This window comes from Plecotus auritus (genome assembly GCF_963455305.1).
Source record: "Plecotus auritus genome assembly, chromosome: 2".
NCBI classification, from domain to species: Eukaryota; Metazoa; Chordata; class Mammalia; order Chiroptera; family Vespertilionidae; genus Plecotus; species Plecotus auritus.
The window spans coordinates 159,090,295-159,115,259 of NC_137771.1; the positions used below are offsets into that span (position 1 = coordinate 159,090,295).

Genomic DNA, 24,965 nt, shown 5'->3' on the forward strand with positions numbered 1-24,965 from the left:
AGCAAGCATGTCTGAAAGGGGTGGAGAGTTAAATTGGAAACTGTGCCGTTGGATAAGGTGAGTCGAATACAAATCACAGGGGAAGCAGACCAGATCAGTTGTATGCATAAATACTGGGTTCTAAAGCTAAGAGGGGTTCCCAGAGAGAGTCTGTAAGGCAGTGAGAAGATTCCGGTGATGTGTTGTGACAGAAACTTCTGACACCTTCCCTGGTCACGTCATGCCTTCCTTGGAGTGTCTAGATGCCTCCATTGCTGGCTGATAGCTTCTGCTACTGTCAAAAGTAGCTAGGCACTGAAAGTAAGAAAAATAAGTGAGTGCTGAGGGTGAGGGGACTGGAATCAGGGAAGTCCACACAGGGAAGTCTGGAAGGAGATATGGCCCCAAATGGAAGAAAGATGAGAGACAGATATTCAGACAATAGTTTTGGTAAATAAAATAAAGTGAATGCAGGATGTAAGAAGACAAGCACGATGCGGGCTGGCAGTGCTTGTTGGGGTGGGGGTGGCTGGAAGGGTGCTCAGCTGAGGTGGAACTAGATGAGGGTGAGCTTAAGTTAATGAACTATGGACTTGGGCTGTGATCTGAACATCACCAAACAGCCACTGTGGCTTTTTGAGTATGTGAATAATGTAAGTAAAACAAAAGTTATGTGTGTGGTAAGCAGTAGCAGCAAGAACAGGGAGCAAGAAGACCAAGTGATGTAGATTTTAAACAATTTAAAGGGATGATGGTCTGAACTAGAATGGGCATATGTAGAAATGGAGAGTACTGCAACAGGAGGCTCAGCAGGGTTGTCTGCCTAAATATGGGGGGATAAAAGGTTTTTAGAAGACTATCACACAAAGGCCTTCCAATTCTTTTCTTAGTAATTACTGGAAGTGTCTACCAACTGACATGATTGTATTAATAGTACCAAGCAATAATATTAACAGTATTTGTTAATATTTGAGTGATTCTAATGGGTCTGGTACTATTCTAAGCAGTAAATGTATTACCTCATTTAATATTCCCAACAACATTAATATAGGTACTACTATTATCCCCATTTTACAGATAAAGATACTGAGGAACCCAAAGTTATTGAATTACCCAAAGTCATTCCAAAAGTGGAAAAACCAGGATGGAACTCAGACAGTCAGACTTCAGAGACTGATCCTATAGTCTCTGCGAGTACATGGTGGATGCTCAATAAATATATTTAGACACTAAACAAATCCCTTCTAGTGTAAAGCTGGTAGAGCTGCTATGAAAAGGTCAACATGACAGCTGTGCCTCTATTAATCTTTCCTTTCTCTGGACCAGTGTTTTCTGGGAGTGAGGTTAACTTCCTCAGTTGGAAATAAGTCAGAGAAGAAGACCCTCCTCTTTTTGTTACCCCTGCTCTTCCCAACATTATTGTAATTCTTATTGCCCAGAGATATGTACAGAATCCATACAAAACTTCAATGCTCTCCTTTGAATTCCTAGAAATACTTGTTATTATAACCTTCTCATCACATTTCAACCGGGGCACATGTTACAGGTTGTTAAAGAATTTCTCTTTTTTTTCCAGACTTGTCACCATAAGTCAAGGGTAGCCTTCTGGATGACTGGTTTACTTTGGATATTTGTTTATTTAGTTTTCCCCACTCAGAGTACGATGCCTCTGAGGAAAAGCTATGAACTACCTATTTTTTTTTCCAGTTTATTTTGTAGTTGTCCATAAATGTATCACATGATGTGTGATGCACTCTGTCCTGCTTTCATCTTCCATCAAGAGAATTACGCAGTCCAGCCAGTGTGGCTCAGTGGTTGAGCGCTGACCTATAAACCAGGAGGTCGGAGTTTGATTATCGGTCAGGGCACATGCCCAGATTGCAGGAACAATCCCCAGTGTGGGACATGCAGGAGGCAGCTGATTAATAATTTTTTCTCATCATTGATGTTTCTAGTATCTCTCTCTCCCTCTCCCTTCTTCTCTGAAATCAATAAATATCTATATACTAGAGGCCTGATGCACAAAATTCGTGCAAGGGGCTCAGCCCTCGCAGCTGCAATGGCTTGCCTTGTCCCGAGGCAATCATGGCAGCTGCCGCTTTGTCTGAAAGGTTATCTGGAAGGATGTCCAGAAGGATGTCTGGTCTAATTAGCATATTATGCTTTTATTATCCTATATAATAAAGAGATAATATGCAAAATGACTGTCACACGCTCGCACAAGATGGCCACCCCCATGTGGTCACAAGATGGCCACCACAAGATGGCCAGCAGGGGAGGGCAGTTAGGGGCGACCAGGCCAGCAGGGGAGGGCAGTTGGGGGCAACCAGGCCTGCAGGAAGGGAGGGCAGTTGTAGGGGGGACCAGGCCTGCATAAGAGGGAGGGCAGTTGGGGGCGACCTGGCTGGCTGGGGAGGGCAATTGGGGGCAATTGGGCTGGCAGGGGAGCAGTTAGGTGTCGATCAGGCTGGCAGGAAAGTGGTTATGGGGTGATCAGGCTGGAAGGCAGAAGCAATTAGGGGCAATCAGCAGGCAGGCAGGCAAGCGGTTGGGAGCCAGCAGTCCCAGATTGTGAGAGGGATGTCCAACTGCCAGGTTAGACATCCCCACAGGGGATCGGGCCTAACTCAGCAGTCGGATATCCCCTGAGGGGTACCAGATTGGAGAGGGTGCAGGCTGGGCTGAGGGACACGCTCCCCAGTGCAAAAATTTCATACACCAGGCCTCTAGTTATAGATATAAAAGTCTAATACTGTGTTCACTGGTTACTATGACACACACTGACCACCAGGGGGCAGGTGCTCAATGCAGGAGCTGCCAAGCTGCGGTCACTTGGCAGCAGTAGTTCTTGGGTGACGCACCCAAAAACCAGAGAGGAGGGAGCCCAATTCCCCATGGGGCCACACAATTCCACATTCGGCCGTGGGTTATGTTGTTGCTGGGGCACTGTCGGCCCTGAATCTGGTTTACTGCACACTTGCATTTGTGTTCCACACCCTGTACAACTGCAACTTTTCAGAGTGCCCTCTCACACTCCTGGACCCCTCAGGGGATGTCAGAGAGCTGGTTTCAGCCCGATCCCTGTGGGCCAGGCTGAGGGACCCCACCTGCCAGAGGGACTCCACTTAGTCCACAGACGCCAGGAAGGGACCTGGGGAGGTTGGCTCTAGGGCGTGTCTGGCCCATCTGGCCCAGTCCCGCCCCACTGGCCACCTTCTAATTAATTTCCTTTCAATGTGCACGAATCCATGCACCAGGTCACTATATTTTTTTTAAGAGTCCTGCAAACCTTTTCTAGACCAATATTCCAGCAACAGACATTGTCATTAGTCATTCAGAAGCATGTTTCCCTAAATGTTCTGCCTCCAATGTGTAGACAGGGTCTTGTGCAGAGATTAGGATCTCATGCTATACATCTGCTTTATGCTAGCCTGTAGGTCAATATCCACCTCATCCTGATATCAGGGGTTGATGAGGCTGACCCAGATGTGTTTAGATGTAGTTGTTAGTCTACTCTTTTAAGTGCAATTCTCTGGTTAATGGTGGTATAGGTTTAAAGGCTTTTTGTGTTGCAGGTGAAGTAATTGATGTAGGTGTTGTAATTGATAGAGTACAATTATGCATTTGTTGAGGAGATTAGGTGACTTGCCAATAGATGGTATGTTGATGGAGTGGAAGGCGAAGTGAAAATATTACTATTTGAGAAAATAAGTTACATTTTCAGGTTCAATTTTACATAGGAATAATGTGAAGTCCTGGGTAATTGAGTTTAACTAATCAGATCACTCAAGCAGTAATGGCCTGAATTTATAAATAACTTCTACCTTTGCAGTTAGTTAATAAATAAGCTGGTCTGGCTAGGTTAGCAAAAACTAATTTTCTTTTTTCCATCATTCCCTGACCAAATTAGTTCTACTGAATAATTTCTTCCTGAACTCGAAAAGACATTTCAGGCCAACTCCTTTGCATTTTTTTTTTTTTTGGTGATTTTTACATAATAAATGTTGTCTGGTCCCTTTCAGTCACAAGACCAGACTCCTATCAATAATTAAAAAGTCTTGTCAAATATAATGTCAAAACTTGCAAAGGTTAATTCAGTCCAGAACTTCTCTCCCTCCTCCCTTCCCAAGCCTGGGTCTGTCAGCTGTGGAAGCCTGGGACAAGAGGGTGCTTGCTTTATGTCAGTGGAGATGGAGGAGAGATGCAGGAGATGTCTTTGTGATTTCCTGGCTTCTTCCTCTCCTTCACTCCTAGCTATTGGCTTGAACCCACTTTGGGGGATCATAAGGTAGAGAAAAAGGGGGAGAGGTAGGTAGGGGAAGACCTTCTTTGTCATGTTGTCTATAATCTGATTTAGGTGCCTTCTGGATGGGGAGAATAAAAATGGTCATCTTGAACTCATGGGGCACTTTCCATATTTCTCAGAAATCTGTGACTGGCCTGTGGCTGCTGTCCCTTTGATGCAGGTCATATCTCTCCTCCATTTTCTGCTTCTTCCCTTCTTGCAGCCCTTGAGTTTCTGGAAGCCTACCTCATTTGGGGGCTTCTTTGTTCCTCTTAGCTATTCTTCCAGGGTGAGAATTATTTGCATGACCTTCAGTTTTTATCTGGGAAAATAGGTACCTTGGTCTCCTATTTAGGAAAAGTGCTCCTTTCCCTCAGTATGGTCTTATCTCTCTTCTCTATGCCCATTTAGCACTGCTAGCCAAGCATTGGCTCCCAACACAGCCTTTTCAACCTGAGTCAGGCATTGGTCCCCTTAGTCCCATCCTCCAGAGCACACAGGCCAGGAGCTCTGAGGAGGCATCATGCTTCCTAATTCCTCACTGTACCACCAACCTACCAAGTCATAGTAATGAATACAGGGTGATGCTGGCATAAAAACAGATACATAGATGGCCAGCCAGTATGGTTCAGTGATTGAGCATCAACCCATGAACCAAGAGGTCACTGGTTCAATTCCTATTCAGGGCACATGCCCAGATTGTGGCTCTATCCCCAGGAAGGGGTGTGCAGGAGGCAGCCAATTGATGTTTCTCTCTCATCAATGTTTTTATATCTCTATATCTCTCCCGTCCTCTCTATCTAAAAATATCAATAAAAACATATTTTAAAAAAACAGACACATAGACCAATAGAATAGAACAAATAGAGAGGCCATAGCATATATGGTCAACTACTTTTCAACATGGGTGCTAAGAGTACACAACAGGAAATGATAGTCTCTTCAATAAATGGTTCTTGGAAAACTGGATATTGACATGCAAAAGAATGAAATTGCACCCTTATCTTACACCATACACACACACACACAAACAATCCAAATACATTAAGGACTTAAACATAAGTCCTGAAACGGTACAACTCCTAGAAGAAAGTATAGGGAAAATTCTCCTTGATATTGGCCTACGCAAAACTCTATAAATATGGCACCAAAACCTCAGGCAACAAAAGGAAAAACAAGAAAGTATACTGTGCTGCTGGGCAGGTGTGGCTCAGTGGTTGAGGGCTGGCCTATGAAGCAGAAGGTCAAGGTTCCATTCCCAGTCAGGGCACATGACCAGGTTGGGGGGTATGCAGAAGGCAACCCATCAATGATCTTCTCATCATTGATGTTACTATTTCTTTCTCCCTCTCCCTTCCTTTCTGAAATCAATAAAAATAGATATATTTTAAAAAGTATACTATATCAAACGAAAGAAAAAACTGCACAGCAAAGAAAACAATCAACTTTATATAAGGCAACCTATGGATTGGGAGAAAATGTTTGCAGGTCATATACCTGATAATGGATTAATATCCAAAAGATATGAGGAACTCGTGGAGTTCTACAGCAAAATAAGAAACAACTTGTTAAAATGTAGGCAAGGGACATGAATAGACATTTTTAAAAGAAAGCATATAAATAGCCAACAGGTGTAAGGAAAGGTGTTCAACATCACTAATCAGGGAAATGTAAATCAAAATCGTAATGAGATATCACCTCACACCTGTTACAATGGCTACCTTCAAAACAATAAAATACAACAAGTTGTTGGTGAGGATGTGGATACAAGGGCATCCTAGTATACTGTTGGTGGGAAGGTAAATTGGTACAGCCACCTTGGAAAACAGTATGAAAAACATAATGGAAAATAGTTTTTGAGGTTTTTAAGAAAACTAAAAATAAAACTATAATGACCCAGCATTTTCTCTTATATACTTAAGGGAAATTAGATCAGTCACCTCTAAGAGATATAGATGTTCTGGTGTTCATTGCGTCATTATTCACAATAGCCACGATATGAGTAAAATCTGTTTCCATTGATGGATACATGGATAAAGAAATTGTATAATAATATTATTCATCCTTACAAAAGGAGATTCTGTCACTTGCAACAACATTGATGAGTCTGGAACACATTATGCTAAATGAAATAAGCCAGACACAGAAAGAAAGAAAAAAGTGCATGATCTCACTCACATGTGGAATCTAAAAACTCAAATGCATGGAAGTCGAATACAATGGTAGTTACTAGGGGCAGGAAGGTGGGGGAAATGGGGAGATGATGACTAAAGGGTACAAAGTTGTAGTTGTGTAGGATTAATAAATCTAGAGATCTAATACTAGTACAGTATAACTATCCTATACAATAATCCTATATAATAAAAGGGTAATGTGCAAATTGACTGAACAGCAGAACAACCGGTCACTATAATGCACACTGACCACCAGGGGGCTGACGCTCAATGCAGGAGCTGCCCCCTGGTGGTCAGTGTGCTCCCACAGGGCGAGCGCCGCTCAGCCAGAAGCCGTGCTCACGGCTGGTGAGCGCAGTGGCGGTAGCACTAAGGACTCCTCAGGGGATGGCCAACTGCTGGCTTTGGTGTCAGACAGGCTTGTGTTCAATTCTTGTCTCTGCCACCTACTGGCTCTGAACCTGGGCAAGTCATTGTGCCTCACTAATACTGCTTACTTATCTTCAAAGACAACAATAATATTATCTAGTTCATATGGTTATTGTGAGATTCGAGTGTGAAAATGCATAAAGAGCAACTATAAAGCAAAGACCCACATGAAAAGGCATGCCAAGATCAAAAGAAGAGCCTAGCAAACAAAATTCATCTTAAATAAATCAAGACCTTTACTTGTATTTTTTACTTGAAACAATGACCAAGTCAATATTTCTTTTATTTTTTATTACCAATTTATTCTTTATCCTCCACTACCTTACATCACACCTGCTCACCTGTTTCTTTCATTTGGCACATAGTAGGTCCATAATAAATGATCCTTAAATTTAAATTGTTTGGAAAATATTTCCATACTAGTGGCCCAGTGCACGGATTCATGCACATTGAAAGGAAAATAATTAGAAAAATATTTTAATATTGTTATTTGCCCTTTCTCCCTCAGTACCTGACAGACAGGCAGCAGCCCCATCCCCCACTGCCTCCAGCTGCCACCGCCCCCGCCCCCTGCCACTGCTGCTAGTCACCACCTGCAGGGCCTGATCGCCCCACTAATTGTCCCACTGCCACCTGGCTCACAGGTGCTGAGGGAGCCAGGTGGTGGCCCCACCCCCTGCCACCACTGCTGGTCGCCCTGCAATCATATTGATGGGGCATCAGGCCCCTGCCCGGCTCCCTCAGTGCCTGGGAGCCCGGCAGCAGTGAGGTGATCAGATCGGCAGGATGATGGGCCCCTGCCCGGTGACCAGTGGCTTGCACTCGCCTTGTCCTGGCACCGCCCACTCACCTGCTCCACTATCCCGCCCCTGTCCCACTCTCATGGGGGCCCATCAGGGCCTGCAGCACCTCACTGTTATCTGCTGCCAGCGCAGCTTCGTCAGTGCCTGCCATGTTCCACGCTGCCCCCTAGTGGTCAGCACACATCATAGCAAGTGGTCGAACTCCCAGCAGAACTCCTGGTCAAGGGGACAATTTGTGTATTAGGCTTTTATTATATAGGATTTCCTCCAGTTATCCACCATGTATTTTTCTGTCTTTCCTCCTCTAGCAGTAAAAGGAAAGGTTACTGGAAAGATGGCTGTAGTCTGGGTTAAGAGATTTATTTGGTTCTGCTTCATGATGTCATGAGGACCCAAGTAAAATTAGCTCTTATAGGATATGTTTCTGTTTTCTCTCTTCTACTCAGAACTGACTAGAGATGTCTTTTGACCTAATTGAATTACTAATGATAATATTAAGGGGTAATTTTTAATTTTAGTGAGAAATTTTTTTAAGAGTAGAAATGGAAATAGTAAAGTTTTAAGCCCTCTTACCTAACTTCATGGTAGTTTATGAAATAATATAAACAAGGTATTTGTACAAAGGGTTTTCTTCTAAACCACTCTCCTGAAAACAACTTATTATAATGTAATAAGATTTACTAATAAGATTTAATAACACTAAACATTCAAACTGGAGAATAACTAAGAAACCAGCAAGCAAAGCAAACAACTCTCTTCCACTGGGTTTGACACATTACTTGTATGCATACTAAGTTATAATATAGAACCAACTATTAAATGTTGAAGAAACTTTGCTGTGTTGTGAAGAATAAACTTAACTTTGATACTAAAATATGTGACCAATATGAATTTATTTTTACCTATTTCAGTATTTACTGCTAGTCTCTTTATGATCCTTCCATCCCTGAAGGTTTTATTTTGATTGCAATATTTGTTTGTTTGTTTGTTTTTGTGGGTCCTTTAAAGATTTATTTTTTTAACTTATCTTTATTGTTAAAAATATTAGAGATGTCACCTTTTAATTAGGTAACTTTTTTCAAAAAAAGTATTTTTTGAGTTCTTGTTTATATGAGAATGTTACTATGTTTACTTTCTTTTTATAAATTGGTTAACATTTTAAATTTATATTAATTGTTAAGTCTTCATCTCATCACTATTTTCTTCTATTATATCTTCAGATTTTGCTTCTGAAACTCATCTTCAGTTGCACTTTTTAAAATCTTGTCTATGTTCTCCATCTTCCATGATTATTGATTTTCATCTTAATCAATGAGTCCTTTAAAGACTTGGCGAGGAGTAATACAAATATATATATTTTTTAATTCTCTAGTTGGTGTCAGGAGATAGATATGTCCTCTTATAGTTACAGAGGCTCCTGGTCAGGCTTTAAGAAGGGATTTCATTTAAAAACAATAAAACACTGAGGAATAAACAGTGTTGCTACCACCAGTGTACCCTAGTTAGATCACTGTCCTACTGAGGCCATGGGTGTGAATGGAGACATGTTATACACCACAATACCACACAGAACAAGCAGTCCTTGAAGATTTGCTAAGGCCCACCAGGAATGGACAGGTACACACATTGCTATTACTAAACCATACATGTGAGACTGCCCTCAGGGCCTTGGACTTGCTGTGGCCTGAAAACTACCACCATCCCCCTCTCCTGCCCCAATTCTCCCGCTACTTTTCAGGGAAGCATTTCTGGAACTCTGAATCAGCCCTCCCTCTTTCATGTGTTCTCATATTTGGATTGATTTTCTGGTTGATGTCCATATCCTACATGAACTTAAACTCCAGGGGAAATGATCGCCCACCCCGTGCAAAGCACAATGCTTGGAAGATAGAGTCTCCCAAATGCTGGTCGAATAAATGAAAGAATGTTTGCAGTGAGTCATAAGAGGTAGCAATGTGGATACTGTTAGAGGTCAGCTCATATGAGGCCAAGGGGCCTTGCCCGGCTGTTGTGACACAGTAGTTGAGCATCGACCCCTGAACCAGGAAGTCATGGTTTGATTGCCAGTCTTAGTACATGCCTTGGTTACAGCTCGATCCCCAGTAGGGAGTATGCAGGGGACAGCAAATTGATGATTCTCCCTTACCATTGATGTTTCTATCTCTCTTGCCCTCTCCCTTCCTCTCATTTTTTAAAATATATTTTATTGCTTTTTTACAGAGAAGGAGAGGGATAGAGAGTTAGAAACATTGATGAGAGAGAAACATCAATCAGCTGCCTCCTGCACACCTCTTACTGGGGATGTGCCCGCAACCAAGGTACATGCCCTTGACCGGAATCGAACCTGGGACCTTTCAGTCTGCAGGCTGATGCTCTATCCACTGAGCCAAACTGGTTAGGGCCCTCTCTTTGAAATCAATAAAAATATATATATTTTTAAAGGACATGGTCCTTAACCTTAAATCATGGTGTAAAGCCGAGAGGAGTGAGTGGGATTTAATTTATCTAGGAAACTAGATAGTTCTCTAAATGACTTCAGCTCTGCCTTCTGTTTGATGAACAAGGTCTCATAGTAAAGGGAGCACTCTTTCAATAATCTGTGAAACCTGGTTCAGATCCTCAGGACAAGACCCAAACAAAATTCAGCTGGAGACCAATAAGACAGAAAGGACCTTTGGCTTTCTCAGGATAGTGACGGGGGTATCATTGACCCTTTTGTTCCTAGCAGCTTATTGGCAATATTCAGCCCTCAACAAACTCCACAGGCCTGCTTGTGAGAGGAAACATAGAGCAGCAATGATATCTAAGCCAGGCAAGAGATACAATAACATGAAGATCAAGGTAGCATTCACATGTTCCTCCTCCCACATGGTCCACAAACAATATGTTACATGGAGCTCAATAAGCTCTCCTTCTTTTACAGCAAACCCGCAGTAAGCAAGGATTTTTGTCACATTATTTTCTAACCTCAAGAAAAGATCATTTAATCAGTCATTTTAATACAAACGAAATTCCCAGTAAAGTTATCATACTTCATCAGGGTTACAATGATTCTGCCAGAATTAAATCATATGGAACTATTCAATGCCACCCAGTGTGGGCAATCAAACTTCCTAGGGAAAATGTCTATTGCTTTTAAGTAACAAGTATTTTAAAAGGTGGCTGGCAATTGCTGAGTAGCCTGAGATGTCTAGGTAATAGTAGTGTAGCTTACAAATAAATGCAATGTTCTCTGATCATTTCCGAGTTTTCTTTGTCTTTATTATCACCACTAGAAGCCTGATGCACAAGATTCGTGTACTCTGGGGGTTCCTCAGCCAGGCCTACACCCTTTTGCAGTCTGGGAGCCCTCAGGGGATGTCTGACTGATGGCTTAGACCCGCTCCCTGGGGAGTGGGCCTAAGCCTGCAGTCGGACATCCTTAATGCTTCTGCCACCACCGCTGGGCTCGCCAGCTGTGAGCCTGGCTTCTGGGCTTCTGACTGAGCAGCGCTCCCCCTGTGGGAGCACACTGACCCCCAGTGGGCAGTTCCTGTGTTGAGCATCTGTCCCCTGGTGGTCAGTGCACGTCATAGTGACCGGTCATTCCACAGTTCAGTCGATTTGCATATTACTCTTTTATTATATAGGATTGGTACTGCATCACCCTTGTTAAAACAATTCCTTTTTGTTTTCACTTACTAAGTCAGTGAATTCTATGGAGGTCAGTTCTCAGGGTAAGAGAGAGGGAGGAGGAGAGGAAGGAAGAATTAATGAATGAATTAGTTAATGAATTAATGATGCTGGCCCATGGAAGCGGAGATAAGAGACTGTAGACTCTCACTGAAAGCTTCACATAAGGAATGGGGTCCCAGAGTAAAGATCATTTTCACTATCCTTCTGAAAATTGTTCAAAACATGAATAGAGTCTTCTTTGTCCTCTCCCTTTTCCCTTCCCTTTTTCATCCTTTCTTCCTCTATGAATTAGGAGGAGCACATCATATCTCAATAATTCACAGTTTCTAATGATTATTTATGTCTAGTCATTGCTTTTATCTATGCATTTTTTTACTTCCCCTTGCTCCCAAAATGACATGAGATAACTTAAAAAGTACATAACAATACAAAATTTTAAAAACAGGTAGCTGAAGAAATTGCTAGGGACAAAAATAAAGCCATCTCAGTGACAGAAATAAAATTTAAATTGAATTTGTGATCCATAGGTTCATAAAATTATAACCAAGGAGAAGCATAGCTGCTCTTGATACAGACTCTGCTGGACCCTCCTCTTTGATGAGTGGGGGAGGCAGTGAGTTAGAAGTTACAATTACTGCACAAGAATCTGAACTACTGGTGGCTCAGTGAATTGAAAGAGGAGATGTAGGTAACTGCCAGTAGAAATTACTTCCCCATCACAGAGTTAATGCCCCTGAAAGCTGCCACTCTCTTCACCCCTGCCAATTACCCATTTATGATGCAGTCTTTTGGGATGTAGTTCTTGACTTGGGTCAGCCTGGGGAAGGAGAGATTAGTTACCTTGAATGGACCTCCTAGAAAGAACAAGGGAAATGGGCAATTGTAAAACTCATCAGGAGATTCAAGTCTCCTCTTGGTATGACATGCTTGTATTTTCAACACCTGAACTAAACTGTGGATGCCCTAGTTTATAGCTTCTAATATTACATTTCAACACTTAACCTCATGTGAGGCACTTTTCTAAGAACTTGATAGGAATGACTCTCAACCTTTGCGATCACCCTATTAGAAAAGCATCCTATCTAATCAAAGAGTAATGTGCAAATTGACCGTCACACCAAGACACAAGATGGCCCCCCCATATGGTCAAAGATGGTTGCCCCCATGTGGACAGAAGATGGCCACAACAAGATGTCCACCACAGGATGGCCTGCAGGGGAGGGCAGTTGTGGGAAGTTAGGGGTGACCAGGCCAGCAGAGAAGGGCAGTTGGGGGTGACCAGGCCAGCAGAGGAGGGCAGTTGGGGGAGACTACGCCAAAAGGAGGGCAGTTGGGGGGAACCCAGGCCTGCAGGGAGGGCAGTTGGGGGGACCCAAGCCTGCAGGGGAGGGCAGTTGGGGGGCACTAGGCCTGCAGGGAGGGCAGTTGGGGGGGACCAGGCCTGCAGGGGAGGGCAGTTGTGGGCAATCAGGCAAGCAGGGAGGGCAGTTGTAGGCAATCAGATAAGCAAGGAGGGCAGTTAGGGGTGACCGGGCCAGCAGAGGAGGGCAGTTGGGGGAGACCATGCCAGCAGGGGAGGGCAGTTGGGAGGACCAGGACTGCAGTGGAGGACAGTTGGGAGGGACCCAGGCCTGCAGGAGAGGGCAGTTGGGGAAGATCAGGCCTGCAGGGGAGGGCAGTTGGGAGGTACCAGGCCTACAGGGGAGGGCAGTTGTGGGCAGTCAGGCCAGCAGGGAGGGCAGTTGGGGGGGACCAGGCCTGCAGAGGAAGGCAGTTGGGAGAGGACAAGGCCTGCAGGGGAGGATAGTTGGGGGGGACCCAGGCCTGTAGGGGAGGGCAGTGGGGGGGAACAAGGCCAGCAGGGGAGGGAAGTTGGGGGAGAAGAGGCCTGCAGGGGAGGGCAGTTGCGGGGGGACCAGGCCTTCAGTGGAGGGTAGTTGGCGGGGAGACCAGGCCTGAAGGGAGGACAGTTAGAGGCCTGGTGCACGAAATTCGTGTACGGCCGGGGTGTCCCTCAGCCCAGCCTCCACCCTCTCCAATCTGGGACCCCTCGAGGAATGTCTGAGTGCCCGTTTAAGCCCGATCCCAATAGACATCCCTCTCACAATCCAAGACTGCTAGCTCCCAACCACTCGCCTGCCTGCCTGCCTGATTGCCCTTAACCGCTTCTGCCTGCCAGCCTGATCACCCCCTAACTACTCCCCTGCCAGCCTGATCAACACCTAACTGCTCCCCTGCCAGCCCAATTGCCCCTAACTGCCCTCCCTTGCCAGCCTGGTCGCCCCTAACTGCCCTCCCCTGCAGGCCTAGTTGGCCCTAACTGCCTTCCACTGCTGGCCTGACCACCCACAACTGCCCTCCCTTGCAGGCCTGGTCCCTCCCAACTGCCCTCTCCTGCTGGCCTGATCACCCATAACTGCCCTCCCCTGCCAGCCATCTTGTGGTGGCCATCTTGTGTCCACATGGGGGCGGCCATCTTATGTGTGGAGTGATGGTCAATTTGCATATTATCTCTTTATTATATAGGATGGTCAATTTGCATATTACCTCTTTATTATATAGGATAAGTCCTTTTATCATTAAGAGCCAATGAAGGGCTAAGCCAGTGGCTGGGTGCTCTGTCCCATAGTCATTCAAGAACCCAGGCTACCAGCAGCTCTGTCACCTTTAAGTTATGCCTTCTAAGTCTCCCTTCACTGTAAGAGTTGAATAGTACCTGAGGAAAGCTCATGGAGGATCATGCATAGGAGGCTTTATAGGTCAGGCCTTGAAATGGCAGTCATCACTCACAATCCATTGGCTCGGACTCAATACAAGACCACACTTAACCACACAGGGGAGTAGGAATTCTACTCACTGTATCTGTGCCAGAAAGAAGAGTGCTGGCTTCGGTGATCAGCCAGTGGTCTCCCACCCTGACCTTTATTCTCACTCAACTGTGTTCCATGAGGGCAGAGGCAAGTTTCTCTTTCTCTTTATTTTATCCCCTATTCTATGCACTCAATAAGTATTTGTTGCAGAAATAAAGTTATTTATATCTGGTCTTTAAAATATTTTTTTTCTGCCTATTCTCAGTCTGGCTGCCCATTTTAGTTGCTCATACAGCATGATCTGAGGCAGTTTCTAACACACCTGGGGTGTAGCATATCTTTGATGTTCATTGGTAGACTGCATTGCAAAACGATTGTTGGTTGATCATGTTTAGAGCTGAACTCCTTATAGATGCATAAACCCCAGTGCCAATTTATTTATTTATCCTACATATATTTTTCAGAGATTTGATTACCCATGCTTTCTATCTGAGGCATAGTCTTTCCCAGAATTGAGGTACTTGGGAAGCTGCGGTGCCACTCACTGCCATTTAAAGCTAGAGGGGTCATGAGCATGCTGGCTGTCAGAATGTACTAGTAAGGATCTTTTTTGAGAATAGTGAAAACATTATACAATATTCTTTGTATCAAGCCTGGGAGAAATTTATTTTTAATTACCATAAAAGGAATAGCTGTGTTTTTCTTAAAAATTGACTGTTTCTGACCTTATGATGTCCATTGATGGCAAAACATACACTTTATTTCTTAGCATTGTTACTAGAAAGTTCTGACCAAATGGGGGGCACACAGCTACCAAAAGTACATGACATCAAGAAGTGCATTTTTATACTATCTCCACTCAGGTTTCAATGGGACTCAACAAACTTTTCCTAACTATATTTTCCTTACTCTTATTTTTCCTTTCCACTTCTGTTATCTTCTTGCATTGCATATTTATGTAAGCCACCTAAATAATGTTTTAGAACAGAGGAAAAATACACATAAATAAAATATACTGAAAATTTGTCTTTCCAAGAAACATAAAATGTGTTCAATGAGTGTGGCTAAGTATTTTTCTTCTTTAATCTAATTTGCTTTATCTGAAGAGACATATTCAAATGAATATGAACTAATCTTTCATTTTAGGGGTAAGAGAGGGAGAAGGAGAATGGGAAATGATGGATTATAAAAAGATAGGAATTAATGTAAATACAAAACCCTATTTACTATGTTAAAACATTATACCAGTTGTGAAGATTTACTGTAAGTTCCATGAGGGTGAGAGCCTTATCTTTATTGTTATGTCCATGTAGAATAGAGTCTGGCAGACAGTTGATACTGTAACAATATATTTTGAAACTATGAATGTAATGCACTTGGCATTATTTAGGAGACTGGGTTAGTATCAAATAAATGATGTTGAATATTCGGTATGTAACCATAGGCCTGTACCTTTTGGATTCAATTTTATCATTTATAAAATGAAGTGAATACTCTGTATTCACTAAGATTCTTTCCAGCTGTCCTGCATGCCACCCTTGTTCATCATAGTGGCAGAGTTAAACATGTGAATGCGAATATCTATGACAATTTAGGAAATTTGTTTTTGAAATAGGATACCTAGCTACATCTTCAATGGCCCCTGTAGATGTGAGCACACTGACTCCAAACAACACGCCTCAAAGTGAGTATAGCAAGACTTTCCAAAAATGTTTCAAAAGAGACAGCAGGCTCAAAAGACACGATAATGTGGAGGTTTGGGTAAAAGGCTATATTTCCTCATTTGATGTTGATATTTTTGGTTTGAGTTGCTTGTTGTAATTTGGTCACTATATATTGATATGACAATCACTATAATTTATTTTTTTAAAAAAAGGTTAGTGATTGTTATTTTACTACTAGAGGCCCAGTGCACAAAATTTGTGCATGGAGGTAGTGGAGGGTCCCTCAGCCCGGCCTTCACCCTCTCGTAATCTGGGATTGCTGGATCCTAACTGCTCGCCTGCCTACCTGCCTGATTGCCCCTAACCCCTCTACCTGCCTGCTGATCGCCCCTAACCACTTGCCTGCCTGCCTGCCTCATCACCCCAACCGCCTCTGCCTGCTTGCCTGATTGCCCCTAACCACTCATCTACCTGCCTGATCACCCCTAATCACTCTACCTGCCTGCCTGACCACCCCTAACCACTCGCCTGCCTGCCTGATTGCCCCTAACCACTTGCCTGCCTGTCTGCTTGATTGCCCCTAACCACTCACCTGCCTGCCTGCCTGATCGCCCCTAACCCCCTCTGCCTGCCTGATTGCCCCTAACTGCTCACCTGCCTGCCTGACCAACCCTACCCACTCACCTGCCTGCCTGATCACCCCTAATCACTCTGCCTGCCTGTCTGCCTGATTGCCCCTAACCACTTGCCTTCCTGCCTGCCTGCCTGCCTGATTGCCCCTAACCCCACTCTGCCTGCCTGTCTGCCTGATTGCCCCTAACCACTTGCCTGCCCTAACTGCTCGCTTGCCTGCCTGATCGCCTCTAACCGCCTCTGCCTTGGCCCCCACCACCAGGCTTCATCAGGAGGGACGTCCAGAATGACATCCAGAAGGTTGTTTGGCTGTCTGGTCTAATTAGCATATTACATTTTTATTATTATAGATACCTTTTATTTGTCATGCGATTTTAAGATAATATTTAAGTAGTCTTGACAGCATTCCTAGTGATCTGAGTTGGTTACAAGAACAGAAAAAGAAAGTAAATCATGATTAGTTGGCATTAAACACAAGCTGCAGAACTTTCCCTCAATATGCCAGCTAGTGTTACTGCATAGGGAGGCATATTTCAATTTTCAGATTTCCCCAAAGTCACATAGATTAAAAATTAGCACATCACAGCAAAGTTAAATTACATCTTTATAAAAAGCTTGGATTCTGAAAATTTTGTCTTACAGCAAGCAATTCCAGTGTGACTACCCAAGGCTTCAACTACTCCTGGACCTCCAGTGGGAAAGATATCAAAAACTGTAAGTATAACCATGAGTCTCTTTTAGTCCTCTGGGCCCCATTCATTCATCTAACACACATATTGAGTAACTCCTATGTGCTTTTTTCATAATATTAACAAATACTTATAAGGCATCTACCATATTTGAAAGATTAATGTTGGAGCTGGGCAGACATCTGTGAATAGACAGATCTAAGTTCCAAATCTAAGTTCCAGATCTAAGTTGAAGAAAGACAGACAAATGATGATGAGTGAGATAGAAAATATAAAGCAGCAAAGGGAGACAGTGAGAATATAGGGTCAGAGTGGGTTCCATTCTAAATAGAGTAAAGCTTTTCAATGCCTTAAATTTAAGGTGACATCTGAGTAAAGATATAAGTAATGGAGGTAGAAGTGCAAGCTTTAGTACATCCATGGAAGAAGCATCCTAGCAGAATGCATACTATCACTAATAAAAATGTAAGGGGGAGCCCAGGTGAGGCACAGAAATGATGTTTTACCTTTAATCTGGCCACCTGGCAGCTGCAGTGTCTGCAGCCGCGGTGTGGCAGGAATTGACAAAGATCAGTATTGTGACAGCACAGCAAGGGATGTGGCAGAAGTGAAACCTAGGATGCCAAAGGGGCAGATTTGTGACTTTATCTGCTAGGCTCTTTGCCACGAACAGTAAATGGCCATGTTCCCTTTGGCATGCATTAAGTTGTACCTTTAAAACTTCTCAAAACCTTTTCTACCCACTGATTCAGTCATCTCCCTGTTTGGAACTTGTTCTTAGGAAATAAATAAAAGAGAAACATATAATATTGCTTTCTATAGCATTATTTATTGCTTTCTTCTCTTTTATGGACATCAGGTTCACAGACCTGAATTAATCATAATTTTTAATTCATGAGACACTTTCAACATTAGTCTGTGTATAACCCTCTATAATTTAATGTGTCATATTTATTTTAATAAATATGTTAATAATATAAGTTGACCCTTGAACAACATGGGTTAGAATTGCACAGATGTACTTATATATGGATTTTTTCAATAAATATATAAAGTACTGTAAATGTATTCACTTCCTCTTGATCTTTGTAATAGCATGTTCTTTTCTCTAGCTTACTTTCTGTTAAGAGTACAATATTACACAATATGTATTAATCAACTATGTTATCAGTAAGGCTTCTGGTCAACAGCAGGCTATTAGCAATTGTCTTGAAGGAGTTAAAATTATATGCGGATTTTCAGCTACAAAGGGGTCAGGGCCCCTAACCCCAGTGTTGTTCAAGGGTCGACTATAAGAGACACTTGTAAACTCACTGCCTAAGTAAATACAAGACTGAAAAGGCATCATCAGAAGAGAGAGCACACAAAGAGCCACAAATAAGTGGAACTTCGATGTGTGTCAAAGGCAGCATAGCAGAGTACTGGGAAGAGAAGAGACTGCTCAGCAAATGACCCAGAAACATTGATTATTTATAAGGAAAAAAAGTATTAAAATGTACTTCTACCATGCACATTACACAAAAATAAACTCCGTATCCTTTATGTCAAAAGCGAAGCACTAAAACATAATCAAATAAAGATGAATTTCTTCCAAGCTTTGAGGCAGGGAAGGGCTTAAAGAAAAAAGAAAAAGCACTCACCATAAACAAAATAAAAAGAATAGAATCAAATAAATTAAGAAAAATAATCTTTTATCAAAAGACACCTTAAGGAATGTAAAAAAAAAAGAAAGAAAGCTATAATCTGAGAGAAGATATTTGTCACACATGTAATTGAAAAAGGACTAAGACTATATAATTCACAATGGATCAAAATGTTATGTCACGGGTAATAAAGAATGCCTACAAATCAATAAGAAAAAAAGCAGAAAGCAATAGACAATGAGCAAACAGGTATATCACAAAACATGAAACAGTGGCTAGAAAAAAAAAGGATTCTCAGCTTCTCTATTAATCAGGAAATGCAAATGAAGGCTATAATCAGATAACCATTTTATACCTAATCAATTAGCAACAGTTAAGAAGTCTGTAATTACTGCGTGTTATATGGACTGGAGAGCAATGTACATTTTTATATATTGCTAGTGAGAGTATAAATTGTTACCATCACTTTAGTATTATGTTTTAAAAATGAATATTTTCATACACTGCAATCCAACAATTTTTCCTGGATAAATATTCCAACACACACACAACAAAACACTAGCTCACATATCCAGGAGATATGTACACTATTCATAATAGCAAAAACTATGAATAATCTAAATGATCATAGCCAGGAGACTAGATAAATAAATTGTAGCATCCTATCTAATAAAAGAGTAATATGCAAATTAACCATCACTCCGCTACACCCACAAGCCATGCCCACCAGTCACGCCCACCAGCCAATCAGGAGCGAATATGCAAATAAACCCAACCAAGATGTCTACGGCCACAGAGAGCAGGAGGGAGGCTTGGGTTTCCCCGGCAATGGAGGAAGCCAAGCTTTCCGCCTGCCCTTGCTGGCCTAGGCCTCCACGCAAGGCTACAAAGTTTCAATGATAGAAGATACATAAACCCAAACAGAAATGGTGGCAGCCACAGAGCTGGAAAGAGCAGGAGGCTAGGGGTGCCCTGGGCGATAAAGGAAGCCAATCTTTTTGCACACCCTGGCCGGCCCAGGCCTCCACTTAAAGCTTAAAAGTTTCAATTACATAAATCCCCCCAAAAATGGCTGCCGCCATGGAGCAAGCAGAAGGCTTGGCTCCACTCCAGGCTACAAAGTTTCAATTGTAGAAGATAAATAAACCCCAGATACCAGGGCCTCCTATTGGGTCGCCAGGGGGCGTGGCCGGCCTGCAAACCACCACAGGCCCCTCTCCCAGGCTGCCCCACGCCCCAAGGGAACCCCCACCCTGATCCAGGACACCCTTCAGGGCAAACCAGCTGGCCCCCACCCATGCACCAGGCCTCTATCCTATCTAATAAAAGAGTAATATGCAGATTGACCATCACTCCAACACACAAGATGGCTGCCCCCATGTGGACACAAGATGGCCACCACAAGATGGCCAGCAGGGGAGGGCAGTTGGGGGCGAATAAGCCTGCAGGGGAGGGCAGTTAGGGGTGACCAAGCTGGCAGAGGAGGGAAGTTGGGCGACCAGGCCTGCAGGGAAAGGAAGTTGGGAGGGACCCAGGCCTGCAGGGGAGAGCAGTTGGGGGGTACCAGGCCTGCAGGGGAGGGCATTTAGGGGCAAACAAGCTGGCAAGGGAGCAGTTAGGCATCAATCAGGCTGGCAGGGGAGTGGTTAGGGGGTGATCAGGCTGGCAGGCAGAAGCGGTTAGGGGCAATCAGGAAGGCAGGCAGGCGAGCAGTTGGGAGCCAGCAGTCCTGGATTGTGAGAGGGATGTCTGACTGCCCGTTTAGGCCCGATCCCACTGGGATCGGGCCTAAACGGGCAGTCAGACATCCCTCGAGGGGTCCCAGATTGGAGAGGGTGCAGGCTGGGCTGAGGGACACCCCCCTTCCCCCATGCACGAATTTCGTGCACCGGGCCTCTAGTAGCTATATAATAAAATATCATAAAGTAATGAAAAATGAGTAAATGACAGTCACATACAACAACATGAATGAATCTTCATAACATTGTGTTGAATCCAAAAAGTAAATGCCAGGTGACAATATATGGAATAATATTTTTAAATAAATTTAAAAGCAAGTACAACCAGACACCATATGGTGTAGGTATAATATGTGATTTAAAAAAAACTTTAAAACTATCTAAGTAAATGAATAATAGACACAACATTCAGAACAGTGTTTGCTTTTGAATAACAGGGGTGAGATGAGGTAGACATATAATGTCATTTATTTTAAAAAATTAAAAAATGTGTGTGTATGAAGGAGAATGATGGGGCATTTGGGAAGAATTTCTCCAATAAGAGAATGTGGAATAGGATAAGATAATAAGTCAATGAAATATTATGAAGCCCATTAAAACTATAGCCATAGTGTACTAACAGTATGTCTTATTATGTAGACAAGGCTAGGAGCTAGAAATATTTACCAATCAGTTATAAATTGAGAATAAAAATATTCGTTAGACTGGGGATGAAAGCCTATACTTAATAAATTAACATTTATCCTATATGGTGTTAATAAAAAATAGAGTTGTTTGTAATAAACTATGCTGAAACCGTACCTCACTAATTTGTCATGCCTTATTCTCAATACTATAATGCAAGTAAATTCCATGCGATTTTTTGTCTGTTTGCTTACCTGTGTCCCCAGTGCCTAAGATAATGCCTGCCATATAGTTAGTTCTCAATAAATATTGTTGAAAGATAAATTAAAGCATACTTGTTGATGACATGGGTGGAGGGAATTGTGTAGCAGTGAGCAAAAGAGTTTATTGGACAATGATATAACAAAAAGCTGAACTTAAACTTATGCTACAATTATATAATATATATTATCCCATATTTTAATTCTCAGCATAACAGTTATTGTCTGATGTTTTTCTTTATTTTATTTATTTGATTTTCTATTTAAATTATACTAGAATGTAAGATACACAAGAACAGGCACCTAACCCTTTTTCTGTCTTGTTCACTATTGTGTCTTAGTATTTGTAGAGTGGCAGGCAAACATAGGTACTCAGCAAATATTTCTTGAGTATTTGAAAGAGTATGTGAACACATGGGCAAGGACAAGAAAGAAAACACACATAGATACAGTGAAAAATGATCTACTTAAATGGAATTTTTAACCTTTTTATTTATTTGCTTTATTTAAATTCTTACTACAATACTATGTGTGCCAGGAATAAAAAAAAATGTTTTTCGTCCCAGGCATCACATCAATATGAAGCAGGCAAGCCACCCAAGGTACTTTCTGTCTCAGACACTGGAAAACTTGAAAAGGACTTGAAAGTACTCTATAATTTACACAAGTCTATTATTGGTCTTTCTAATAGATTTCATACTGAAATGAACTATTGTAACACCTCACATTTTCTGTCTTTCCCCAGTTGAAAACTTTATTTATCCTCACATATCTCTTTATCATTTTTATAATGAAAATAGCTTTAGAAATTGTGAAATGAAGAATGAAACTTTAAAACCCAATAAACAATATTTTTCCTGGCAGAGAAACACCCATATTTTTACTTGTGCAAGAATAAGAAGTCCTTGTTAACAAATTGTCATTTTTTATCCATAAACATAGAAAAATTCCCTGCAGTGAGTTGTTCTATTTATAATCACTGACAAAAACACATTAGGATCCAACAAGTGCATATTGATTGCTTACTCCCAAACTATTTTTGAAACATGTTCCTACTCATTGGATTGTACTGTAATGTGACATCCAATATTAGATGATGCACTTAACAAGACTCATGGCAGGCATTGGTAATGGGATTTGTTTTCTTCCAGTATGTTTATTTCAATAGATTTATGAAATATTCAAAGGCAGGAAAAAGAATAATAATGAATGGTCTTCTGGTGAAATAATCCCACAGCAGTGTTTTTAAGGCCCTTGCTATTTGTGAACTGGTGATATGGGGTATTTGTTTATATACATGTATTTTATGTAGCTCGTATTTATTTGGGTGTCACTAGATGCTTCTGAGTTCATTGCACTTACACTAAATTTATAAGTATATGGTTTAATGTATTATTTTGTTGTCATTTTGTTTATCAACTTGAAGAAGTCTAAGCTGGGATTCAAGAATATTAAAGTCTAACCTTAGTTCAGCTTCCAAGTTTCCTCAATCTGAAACAGAGATGCTTATTTTACTTTAAGCACCTGTGAAATGGGGATACCAAATCTGACCAACTAAATGTCCAAAATCTATAAGGTTAATAACATCTGAGAACATGTTTTCTTCCTGACACTCAGATGATCAGACCATGGAGCAGAAAATTTAAGTTTAATTACTTTTTTATTTTTGGTTTTCCCTGTCATCCATCTGGTCCACTGGAGATGAAAACCATATTTAATTCAGTATGTCAAAGTTAGACAAGCAGAAAAATGATATGAATCTCCATGAACCCTTATGCCTCCAACTTGCTCCATTAACAAAAATCAACAAGCTCACTACACACACACACACACACACACACACACACACCTAGGCCTCACAGTACCTCTTACTGACATCACATGGGGTCTTTATTCTGTTCTTTAACCATGCATTCCTTATCCTTCAAATTTTATGTATTCTTCTTAAATCTTGAAGATGCATTGCTTATCCTGCCCTTGGTCCTATCTGGTTCTTCTCAGGCTTTTGATAGCTGTGTCTAATAATTTCTTAACAACCCTTTCTACTTTCCATTGACAGAGGGTGATGGAGAGGCTAGATGAGGGGTTGAGGGTCAGTGGCAGGGACATAGGAATGAGAGAGCCTATAGCAGCGCTGGGTCTTATTCCTATTTCAGTCTCCAGGATAATTTTCAGTCCCTCTGTTCCCTGTTGGCTTTGATGCTGATTCTCTGAATTCACCACTCTTGTTTTCAAATTCTAAAATCTTTTATGTCTCTGATCACATCTCATTCCATTTTCCTATCCTCTAAAATGTTGTTCTCCCCTTCTGTCATATAGTTTCTAATTAGGTCAGTCTCAAATTAAAGATGCATTTCTCTGATTTAAAATTATATTTTTTGTTAAACTACCAGTTTCTGGGGACTTCTGTACAGCGAGAACACAAACGTTACACTTTGAAAGCTCATGCATGTCATCTTCTTTTGGTGGCCAGGAAGAGTATGAGGGTCCCATCTTTGGACTAGGTGATCATGGCAAGAGTACACATGGTAACTTGTTCCAGCATTTATGTTCTAGTGGAAGAGGTGGTGCTGGCAGAGTACATACCTGAAGAGGAAGATGAGGCTGAAGACCAAGGTCATTGAGATCTCGGTATAAGCCCTGCATCTTGAGTTATTGCTTGCCACCTATGCCATTGTATTAGGACAAAATTAGTGACAGAAGAACTCAGAGTGCCTTAAGGAAGACTACATAACCAAAAAAAAAGTCTGGACATGTAAAATGATTCCAGAATTTGAAAGTTCAGTTTGCCACAAGAATCCTACAAAAGTAACAGAAATTATCACTGGTTTCATCAAAAGATGAGCTGCCAAACTTCAGGTAACCACAGACTTTGATATGACACTGAGTAGATTTCTCTACAAAGGGAAAAGATGCCTGCCATGTCATGAAATTGATAACTACAAATTAGTTACAGACAGATGTCCAAAAGAGTTATTGCAAGTAAATGAAAAATACTGTGCTATTGAAGTTGATCCTGTTTTTACCATTGAAGAGAAGTACATTTTTATGGTAGAATGGTATCACATAGTTTCCTTGTTGAACAAGCTTTACCAAAAGTAAAATATAAAGAAATTGTGGAAGAAACCAAGGTTATGTTAAAAAGACGATATAAAAATATATTTGAGAAACTCCATCAACATAGTATCCCTGTGTTCATGTTTTAGCTGATAATGGTGATGTGCTAAAGGAGGTTATCCATCAAGCTGGTGTTTATCATCTAAATATCAAAGTCATGTTCATTTGTGGATTTTGATGAAAATGGGTGCTCAAAGGTTTGAAAGAGATTTAACTCTTGTATTTAACAAATATGACTTGAAGAACACAGAATATTTCAATCAATTAAAAGACAATAACAACACAATTCTGCTGAGACTCTTGAGACTTAAAAATGGCAGATGGTGTAGTCAATGTGGAACATATTCTAAAAATCTTATAGCTAAATGATAGAGTGTAGGAACTTTCAGAAAAGTATTGCATTTAGTGAAAGATGAGTTATTGTACATAACCAATTCTATC

General features: G+C 41.8%; 1 protein-coding gene and 1 pseudogene across 2 annotated transcripts in view; both read left to right on the plus strand.

Moving 5' to 3' along the window:
• Positions 1–24,965, plus strand: part of CD96 (CD96 molecule) — a gene marked incomplete at both ends in the record, with an annotated part of 94,985 nt that overhangs the window by 60,813 nt on the left and 9,207 nt on the right. Inside the window, 2 exons of the mRNA XM_080655218.1 lie at positions 15,771–15,839; positions 17,095–17,166. Of these exons, the coding sequence (XP_080511344.1) occupies positions 15,771–15,839; positions 17,095–17,166 (141 nt within the window). The remainder of the gene's footprint in view (positions 1–15,770; positions 15,840–17,094; positions 17,167–24,965) is intronic.
• LOC308241685 (cytosolic 5'-nucleotidase 3A-like) lies at positions 24,168–24,903 on the plus strand (annotated as a pseudogene). The gene has a single exon. The product of its transcript is annotated as a cytosolic 5'-nucleotidase 3A-like (transcript).